Genomic DNA, 11161 nt, shown 5'->3' with positions numbered 1-11161 from the left:
GAATTTCATACTTTTCAACCCAAAATTTAAGGGAAAAAAATGAATTTTTGAGCTAAACTTGAAAAGAAAAACCTAAAAAAAAAAAATCAATTTAAGACCCAATTAGTCTTAAATGGATTGAAGGGAAATGGAAATTAACTGAGCAGATCGAATTGAACTAAGTGGATTGAATTGGATCGAAGTAGACCTAATTTGATCAAATTGGACTAAATGGGACTGAAATAGACCTAATTGGATTGAATAAAAATTGTTTAGTTTTTAGAGAGAACAAATTATCTTTAAAAAAATTTTAGAGAAAAAAATATACATTATATTACAATACAAAATAATTATTTATTCCCACGCATCGTGTGGGTCTGCGACTAGTTTAGTAAAATTGCAAAATTACTTTTATTGGTTAAATAATTGTTTGTATCACATACAAAACATATGCAGTAGAAAATTAACGGATCTACTTCATTCGCAATTGTTAACATGTATTATACAAATTTCAGAATTCAAGAACAAGAGAGCGTACCTTGGTACGGTGAAATTCAAAACAAAAGATCAAAAGTACTCGGAAACACTTTTAATCTTCAGTTCAATTCCACTTTACACCCAAGAAGTGTGGTCTCTCAATTAGTTTTCAAATGAAGAATAAGAGAGTGTCTCACCCTCACATACTCACCATTTTACAATGATGTCACTCTCTCTCAAAATTTTGTATGTTTCTCCCTTTTGTATCTAACTGATTATCTAATTGGGCTAGCTTCTTGGGTCTTTCCAATTGGGCTTTAATGTGTGGCTTGGAGTGGGACAAAAAGGGACCAATAAAACACTAGCTTCAATGAGCCTTGGCCTTTCTTGTCAACTCTTGACAAGTCCAAAGTTACCATTAACTATATTTAATATCACTATATAAATATAGTTACACTTTAGGCCTTATTTATAAATTATATCATAAGAATTTATCATACATGCAACTCCTTCATAAAATATTCGTAATAATACAAAGTCATGAATGTAAGCTGTCAATTTGTAAATTACTACATCTTAATCCTTGAGTACTTGGTTTAATTCTCTATGTTATTCATCATATATTTAAGAAATTCAATTTCATAAACGTATACTTTAGTAAGTCCTTCCTGAAGTGGTTAGGCCTAACACTCTGAATAACCAAACATATTAAACTCATCTCAAGGGAATATTTTGTATCTTCGTTAAGAAACTATGAATTTCATCTTGAGAATATATGTTCCATCAACACTAAATGCGGCTGCCAAACATATTGAGGTTTTGATCGTGTCTCTAAATCTCACTCCTGATATATCAAAACAACCTACATTTCATGATTAGATCCATTATCCTTTTAGGATTAAGAGTTCATGTAAATAGAAATCGTGAAATTTATTATTCATTTGACAGTTGTTAGGAAAATAATAAATCTCATAGCGGTCCAGTTCAATATGTCTTAACTCTTAAAACATATCAACATACCAACTAGAAGTCTCTACTTCCATGATTAAAACAAATCATCTTAGTTGATATGTTATAGCCTTCGCAATGAAATGTCAAATTTCATCATTGACTACGAACTATAATTCTGAGTTTACAAAGAACTTGTAATTTATATCTTTTGTAACTTTTCACATAAATCACATACTATGCATCTTATAGACTATATGATAATATCCAATATTCATGTTACCATTATTTTAGATTATAATAAAACAACTTTATTAATTACAACATTAAGTTAAATATAATGTCATACATAACATCATATAATAGGATTTAAGAGCACACATCCTAACAACTTTTAATAAAACAAATTCTATTGTTCTATACCTTAAAATTTTATTTAAATCAAATTATATTCTATTTTAAATTATTATTAGTTATTTATAAATTTTTTCTCATTATAAGGTATGTGTACAATGTTGTACATATTTATTTGTACACATTTACAAACATTTACAAATAGAGTAAAATATTGTAGATATTTGTTTAGTCTACAAAGCAAATCTTATCTTAATAGTAGAAGGTAAGGTAATAATTTTCTTTCAGATTAATAATACTAGTACATTTTTATTTAAAGCAATTGCATGAAGACATGCCTTTGCTAGTCAAATACAATTGTACGCCTCAACAATATAGTTATTGAGTTAGTGGAAACTCTGACACTAGATTGTTAAACAAAAGACTAAACAAAGATCTTTTATTTAAAAACTAGACTCCTTGAATTACAACATTTTACAAGCATTGTTATTCCATCCATACACACACGGCACTATTACATACACTCACTTCACCAAATACACATGCACACCTAGTGAAACTATAGCTCTCCTTTGTTGACTTTGGTTCACTTCTAGTAGTTCTGGGCTTTATTTTATTATTATTTTAGACCCTATTTGGTAGATTGATTAGAATCCACATTTTCAGTTTTTAAATAACATTTTCACACTTTTTCACCTATATTTCAAAAAATTATAAACAACATTACTCAAACTCCTCTACCCAATGACCCTTAATATCCAACCCATGACAGCCGCTAGACAATTAAAACAATTTTGTGGTTGAGTTTTACTGCTACATAGAAGTCTCTAGAGATATCTCATAGAGAAATCCGGAAAGAGCATCATAGAGAAATTTTCGGAATGCAAGATAATTTTCTAGAGAAAGAGAGAGAGGTGGTGCTTGATTTCTAACAGTAGTATGGTACAGTCTTATTTTATTCATGATTTTGATAAGTTCATGGCCTCATGCATTTGGCAGTGGTTTTCCTGCAAGAAATGCCTTAAACAAAGAAAATGATCTCGCTGGTTGCGTTAATGGAGCTAAGTGTGAAGCTCCTCTTATGATGGCAAAAGATAGCTGGGTTTCACCATATACTTGCGTCCATCCACCAACCTGCAGTGACAAATAAATCAGGAAAAAGAATACCATTTAGCACCAACCATTCAACTGAAAGCTATATGAGCATGTCTACCTGTTTTCCCTCGAACCATGCTCTGTATGGCACAGTTGTTTTCAGACCCAGCTCCTTTGCTAATTTATCTACATGTGTTCGAGACCCGGTAAATGGAATTCTTGAATCTTGATCTCCACTATCAAATTACATCAAAATCAAATCAATTATAAGCAGGACCTTTTTCTGTTCTTCAAATGTGATAAAAGATATGAAGTAATTAAATAGCAAAGAGCTTAAAGAGATTGTATCACTATACCTGTAAACAAAGGCCCGGATGCCGGACTTCACAAGTGAGCCTAAGACACCAATTGTAGGTATTCCTAAATTTGTCGTATCATATTGTAGAACTTCGACACTAAAATTGTAAAGAAAGAACCCCAAAATTACAATGTCAGCAAGAGGAAGGTTTATAATTTATTAAAACAAAACAAATACTCGATTTCTTTGCACCACTATTGGGACTTGTTATGAAAAGCCTCATGGTTTAATGATTAGTTTTGTTTCCTAATTGTCTTTGCATGCTGATGATATTAAATTGTTCTTGCAAGAAAAGTACTTAAATTTAATTAAAGATGCAAATAATTACTATGATTTTAAAAAACAGTGATTATCGATCGATCATTACTCTTGGCAGAAACCCCATTCTTTGATTCCAACGAGTTGGGCATGGAGAGCCTTCTGCACGTCTTTCCTGTTTAAATACTTTTCTGTGATACCTTGTCCACAGACAAGTTCCTTATTTTCAGCTTGCTGTAAGCAGAGGGCAGATGAATAAAGCAATTCTCAATTGAAATCTACATGAAGAAAATGTTGCAATTTGAAGGATAAAATTTATATACAGTTTTTTATGTGTTGTTCAATTAAATACAAACACATGGTTATATTGACCAATAAATTATAAATTGAATTATCCTTTCAAAGGACCATTAGATTCAATGAAACTATGTGTCTGAACATAATTAAGAAACCCAATATATAGCTCCTAAGAAATTGTATCTAATTTTTACCCTGTTTGAAATATAAAAATGTGATAATCTCTAACAAAAACAAGTCGCATTATATAAGAGTTTTGATAGGGCGTGTAAAAACTTTAACTGCTGACTGAAAGCATCTAGTTTTGAATGGAGAGGTGGCAAAGTTCGAAATTTAGACAAGAAGGCCTTATATTGCATGTCATTTTGTGACTTAACAGGTGATGGACAAATGTCACCGGTGACATCGAAAGGGTCGATGGTGTCAGTAAGTTGTTGGATTTGTAAAGTTACAGCAATACAAGCTGATTCACTTCCTTCTTGGTTTATGATTCCTCTCATGAACTGAGCTGAACCATTACAAACTTTAGTGACATGTTGATAAATGTCATCTGATATCAAGCCGTGAGACCAGTAATACTCGTATGGCCAGTTTAAATCAACGGTGAAATCCAGAAGAGGATTCCCTACCTGCAAAATAGTATAAATTAATAAAAATTTTGATTGATCAATATTATCTGACACGGAAAATTTATTTTTTCAAGCTATTTCAGAGGTTATATTTCTATGTTCTACTCACAGCTATCCCCTTCAAATTGATCTTCAAATTGGACTGAATAATGAGCTGGGCGAGTTGAGGCACATAGTGACCTATTACAAAAAAAGAAAAAAGGAAAAGAAAAAAAGACCATGGTATGTATAAGAAATCTCTCTCGAATTTGTAGAAGGATGAATCTATTTTTTTATTTTTGAATACTAGACTAATTAACACTATAAGAATTTCTTTTCATCATGTTGAAATGAATCTTATTTATTCAATATACACCACAATATCGGATTCTAGTCCATGCTCTCTATCAGACCTCTCAGCAACATGTGTATGGGGGCATGAACACAAAACCTTACTGTTGTTAATTTGAACCAAAACTGATAACCTTCGTTTAAAATGGAAAAATTACCTGCGTAACTCACTCCTGCGATAAAAAAATCTGTGTCTCGGTATTCTGGATATTTGGCAAACCAGCGTTGCAGAAATATAAGATTGTCTCGTGCTTAGCAAAAGTAGACACGTCGTCAGTTTCAAAATCTCCATATATAAAATGATTGCTTATATAAACATCTTGCGTGGAAAAAAAAAAATCCACAGATAGGGTTTGTTTAAATACCCTTATTTTACTGAAATTGAAAAATTATTGTTGTTTTAAATACCGCTTATTTTATTGAAATCGAAAAATTATTGCTGAAAGTACTACTATAGATAAAAGTAAAAATTAGTTGAAATAGTATAGTGGGTCTATAAATAGTGCCAAAAAATATAATGAGACCCATAAATAGTAGCAAAAATAAGATGAATAGCAAAATAATTTTCATTTTTAATCTCTATCCAAACGGAGACACAACGAATATTGACTTTTAAGGCTGAGTTTGGATACAGCTTATATAACGTCCGGGTCTGCTGCGTTTTCTGTTTTTTTTTTTTTTTCTTCTTCTGCTGCAGCACGGGTCAGGGGGACAAAGGCTACTATTCATGTTACTGTGCATGAACAGTAGCCGCATTTCGCTGACTTTTCAGCATAGTGGGTCCCGTGTACTGTTCACGGGACCCACAAACTTCACTTTACAGAATTTTTTTTTATTAAAAATGGGTCCCACGGCACTATTCACACATTTAAAAATTATTTTGGTACAGTGTTTTCAGTTTTCAGTTTTCAGCAATAAGCTCTATCCAAACGGACCCTAAATGTAAGTTGTAATTTATGTAAATTGCGTTTTGTTTATCTTTGTTCTCAAATCGCGGTTGTCACATCTGTATTTTGTCTTTAAAATCATTGGCAAGAAGGCAAGGGCACAAACTACAGCATATAGTATTCACTGTGAATAATATGACAGAAGTACTTAAAATCAATTAATTAGGAAAAAGTTTGACTGATTGGTATGTTTTTGAATAATAGGAAACAAGGCCAAATAACATATACCTGTAATCTCATCGTTCACATGGGTGTAAGATGATTTATTAGCCGTGTCAGAGAAACCAACTCCTGCTGGTGACTCGAGGTACAACATATTTTCTTCTGAAACAAAGATTAAATGAAGAAGTAAGTTTTTTTGCCAAACAAGAGTATCTTGACCTATTTGACTATTTCCTCGGAGGTGTATTAGTTCCCCATCGACGTACCAAGTTATTATAAATATACCTGTAATCTCATCATTCACATGGGTGTAAAATGATTTATCAGCCGAGTAAGAGAAACCAACTCCTGCCGGTGACTCGAGGTACAACATATTTGCTTCTGAAACAAAGATTAAATGAAGAAGTAAGTTTTTTTGCCAAACAAGAGTATCTTGACCTATTTGACTATTTCCTCGAAGGTGTGTAGTTCCCGGTCCATGTAACAAGTTATTATAAAGAGGGATCTTTTAGAGGTGACCCAATATGGAGGAAGAAGTTTCGAATTCAAAATCTCATAAATATTATGAGATTTTAGGGACTATTGAGTCAACCCTTTGAGGTTTAAATAATTTTTATAAATTCACTTAAATCTGGTCTTTCATTAATCCTTGATAAATATATAAATAAGCAGGTTTAGTCTGGGAATAGTCAGACGCACCTATAAACAAAGTAAAACATTAATCATAGCCAGTTAAAAAGGAAATGAAACAAGATAAACAAGAGTTCTCATGGACTTGGAGAAAAGGAATACCTTTATTCCAGTTGTACTCATTCCTGACCAGATTGTCTCCTCTCACTTTAAAGGGGCCATGCTCAAGGAAAGCCGATTCAACAGACGAACAACCAGGCCCTAAGAAAAGAGAAGAAGCACATGGTCAGACACCAAAAAGAAGTAAAATGCATACCATAAATAGAAAAAAAAATTAGAGTTAAGAGTTCATTCAGTGATCTAGGTGATATAATCAAAGCTGATACTGTAATTCTACCTCCATTTAGCCAGAGAACAAGAGGCTTTGAACCTGGCTGTGATTCAGCTTCAACAAAGTAGTAGAAAAGAGCTCTGTTTTGTTTTTCATCAACGGAGATGTAGCCGGAAAATTGTTGGAAACTGACTTGTGGTTGCCCCGGCAGACTTGTGATTTTATCATCTATGCGAAAAGACTCCACAGTCATAAAAATCTGCACCAAGGATGCACATATTATGCCTATGACCATCCATTCCTGATGAAACTGCATGATTGACTGAGAAGAAGGGATTAAGAACAAGCGCTCTTTGGTTTGTGACAGAAGGCTTGCTTGATTGGTGCTTCTTCTTATAGAGTTGGAACAGTCCTGTGAGCAAAAAGAGGCCTTTTGAAAATGATTATAAAAAAAATAAATAAATAAAAACTCTGACTCCGAAAATGATAAGACAGGTTTAATGGTCCTTAGTAAAAACAAAAAACAAAAAAAAAATAAATAAATAAATAAGAAGAAAAAGACACGTTTGAAACTATAATCAACTCAACTCAAATCTTCTTGGCTTGACTCAAACATATGTTTGAATAGAACTTATTGCTGAAAACTGAAAACTGAAAACACTATAACAAAATAATTTTTAAATGTGTAAATAGTACCATGGGACTCATTTTTAATGAAAAAGTGACTGAAAAGTGATATTTATAGGTCCCATGAATAGTGCAGAATGCACTGTTCACGCAAAAAGTCTAAATCCACCGCTGTGAGCAGTACATAACAGTACATCAACAGTGAAAACTGTCTCCTCTGAAACGCGTGAAGCAGAAAAAAAAAAAAAAAAAAAAAAAGAAGAAAATTTGAAAACGCAAAACTCAGACATGAAAACGTGAATCCAAACACTCACAAAAACTTACAACTCAATTCAACTAAGAATTCTGATAAAAACTGAGTCAACAGTGCCGGCTGAACCTATTGGCCAGCCACTGCTTAAAGCCCCCCACTTGTAACTACGTCAGACCCTAACCGCCACACTCCCACCTACACGGTGTATACCAAGCAACACAACAATCAATAAAAAATATATATATATCTAACTTAAATATCTAAGTGCCAGTATGCCGACGGCAACACAACAATCAATAATAAAATATATATATATATATATATATATATATATATATATATATATATATATATATAAAAGTTAATAGTATAATAGTAGAAGCAACCGGTGTTGGTAAAAGTTAATAGTATAATAGTAGAAGCAACCGGTGTTGGTAAAATTATATATATAAAAGTTAATAGTATAATAGTAGAAGCAACCGGTGTTGTTAAAATTTAATAGTATAATAGTAGAAGCAACCGGTGTTGGTAAAATTGTTAATTATATATATATATATATATATATATATATATATATATATATATATATATTTTTTATTGATTGTTGTGTTGCCGTCGGCATACTGGCACTTAGATATTTAAGTTAGATATTTTTTTTTTTTTATTGATTGTTGTGTTGCTTGGTATACTGAACTTCCTATGTTAGATATTTAAGTTAGATATTTTTTTTTATTGATGGGTCCTATGTTAAATATTTAAGTTTGATTTTTGTGAGTTGTCTTTGTTTTTGTTTGGCACTGAAGCTGGGTATATATATGTATATATACTTTGTTTTTTGCTTAGAAGGAATGAGAGGAAAAGGTAGATTGGGAAGCTATGATAGAATGTGATATCTGATATATATTTCACTAGGAAAAGGCAGATTGAGACTTGATTTCTCTTTCTTAGTTTCACTAGGAAAGAATTAGCAGGGACACATGATATATGTTTAACTAGAATTTATAGGCTGTGATCAACTTCCATCTTCAAGGAATTTGTTATTTTATATAATCTCTGGCAAGTGGCAACGAAGTGAGAATTTATTCACTGTTTGTAATGTCAAAAACAGCAATGCCTTTATTTTATTTTTTTTTATTTTTTATAAGAAAAGGCAATGCTTTTCTCTCTTGAAGTTTTTCTCATCCTAATTTCTATCAATTCACTCTTGTTCTTGCTTTTATATTGGGGATTTTAAATTATTGTAGTTTAAACTTTGAGATTTTCTAATGAGTCACATTCATTGCATCTAATAGAGATTTTTAATTTGTTTTTTAATCTTGCCTTACATACTGTTGTCTTTGGGTTAGAACCTAAGTTACCTCTCTCAAGATTCTTATTATTCGTTTACCTGTTCACTATGTTGTTTTGTTTGTGAAGGAAAAAAGGATTCATAAAGCCTACTATGTCATTTTTCTTTCTGTCATATTTGTGGCAAGTTCTATTTTTGGAGATTTGGTCTCTGCCCCCGCCCCAATGAATGGGAATCACATCCTCAGTATTTTTTTATTTTATCTTTCCGAAAAGACAAATGTGGCATAATAACTGTGTGTTCAATTACATTCAATAATATATATATATATATATATATATATATATATATATATATATATATATATTTGCCTTAACCTCATGCAAAACTCCTTTTCTAAACTGTGTGCGCGCGCGCGCTTGTTTGTTTGTTTTTTCAATGGCCCTAGATGAATGTTCCCTCAAATCCAAATCCACGAACACCAAATGGCCCTAATGACCCTTTGATTGTGGATGATGAACCCCTACCAAAAAAAGCTAGAGTTAATGAGAATCAATCCACCAGAGAGCCATTTGATGTTTGGGAGCATTTTGTTAGGTTACAAAATCATGAAAAGTTAGAATGCAATTATTGTAAGAAGCAATACAATACTGATAGGAGGAATGGGACCTCACCCATGCGGGCTCATTTGCTAAAATGTAAGAAGATTCTGGGTGTCATTGACACGAGCTAAACCACTTTGAGTTTCCAAGCAAAAAAAAACTGGTGGTGTTGAGGGAGAGTTTAGTAATGAGCTTGTTATTGCTAAATTTTCTATTGAGAGAATTCGAATGGCTCTTGCGAGGATGATTATAGTGGATAAACTACCTTTTAGATTTGTTGAGCATGATGGTTTTATATACTTTATGGGGGTGGTTGAGCCTAGGTTTCTTGTGCCTTCTTGTCTCACGATGGTAAGGGATTGTATTAAACTTTGGTTTGGGGAAAGGGAGAAGTTGATAAGCTATTTGAAATTGGGCCAAAGGTTGTCTTTGACTACTGACACATGGACTTCCATTTAAAACCTCAACAACATGTGTCTCACTTGCCACTATATTGATGATGATTGGACCTATCAAAAAAGGATTTTGAACTTTTGTATAGTTCCAAATCATAAAGGGGAGACAATTGGGAAAACTATTGAAAGGTGCTTGAATGATTGGGGTATCAAAATAATGATAACTGTCACAATTGATAATGCTAAATCCAATGATGTGGCTTTTGATTATTTGAAGAAGTTAGAGATGAAGTATGGTTGTATGTTGGGAGGCCGGTTCTTGCACATGAGATGTACTGCTCATATATTGAATCTCATTGTGCAAGAGGAATTGAAAGGCATTCATAACTCAATTGTTAAGGTGAGGACTGCAGTGCGGTATGTTAAATTATCTCCAAAAAGGATAGATACGTTCAAGGAAGCTGTAGAGGATGAAAAAATCCATTCTAAGAGTTTGTTATCTCTTGATGTCCCTACTAGATGGAATTCCAGATATTTTATGTTAGAGGCAGCCGAGAAGTTTGAAACAGCCTTTGATAGGATGCATGAAGAGGATGTGGAATTTAGTTCTTACTTTATGGAGGTAGATGGAAATGGGAGACAAAAGCACATAGGTCCTATGTTCAAACATTTTCATCTCTCGTTCCTCCAATGTCACCGAAGCTTCTATGCCACCAACTATTTTTGTATCCATCAAGACAATTAAGTTCTTGAAGTAATTTCTTGAATTGTTAGTGATCCACATAGGCTTTCCCCACCCAAAATCAAATTCATACAGAGGCAACTTGCACAAGCTTGTACACCTATAAATGGTAATGTCCGTTCTGTTCATTATTTCACCCCGCTCCTTGAGTGACTCACAAACCATTTGCAAACCTTCATTGCCTTTGAATTTATTGGCCATCTCATTGCAAAAGTCTATCAACCCTTTTCTCATCTTAGCTACTAATTCATGTAATTCTATCTCACTATCCTTAGAAAACACCAAGAATTCCCAAATGAAACTCCCTATGCTGTTTTCCGGCAAGGGTGGCACCATTCTTTTGCGCAAGTTCACTGCTTGGGACAATACCAATGGTCCTAAACCTCCTGATATTGGCTTAGAAGCAGCTATAACACATTTCAAGATGAGTGCCAACACTATCTCTGCGTTTGTGGGTGG

The 11161-nt window shown here is 32.9% G+C and overlaps 1 protein-coding gene across 2 annotated transcripts; it reads right to left on the bottom strand.

Moving 5' to 3' along the window:
- Positions 1-2650: 2650 nt before the first annotated feature.
- LOC142610909 (serine carboxypeptidase-like 46) lies at positions 2651-7187 on the bottom strand. Of its 2 annotated transcripts, none has more exons than XM_075782890.1 (11): positions 6862-7187; positions 6627-6725; positions 6120-6215; positions 5901-5996; positions 4884-4976; positions 4505-4575; positions 4144-4395; positions 3579-3703; positions 3210-3308; positions 2972-3089; positions 2651-2892 (listed from the first exon to the last, which is right to left on the bottom strand). In XM_075782890.1, exons 1-11 carry the CDS (start codon positions 7109-7111, stop codon positions 2743-2745), a joined length of 1449 nt encoding a protein of 482 aa, XP_075639005.1. In that variant the 5' UTR covers positions 7112-7187; the 3' UTR covers positions 2651-2742. The 2 variants fall into 2 exon arrangements, with proteins under 2 accessions (XP_075639005.1, XP_075639006.1); XM_075782891.1 differs by having other exon boundaries at positions 5901-5993.
- Positions 7188-11161: the final 3974 nt, after the last annotated feature.

Source organism: Castanea sativa, chromosome 9, assembly GCF_040712315.1.
Source record: "Castanea sativa cultivar Marrone di Chiusa Pesio chromosome 9, ASM4071231v1".
Classification (NCBI taxonomy): Eukaryota; Viridiplantae; Streptophyta; class Magnoliopsida; order Fagales; family Fagaceae; genus Castanea; species Castanea sativa.
The sequence above is the reverse complement of the archived record's forward strand: the minus strand, read 5'-3'. Positions and strand labels throughout refer to the sequence as shown.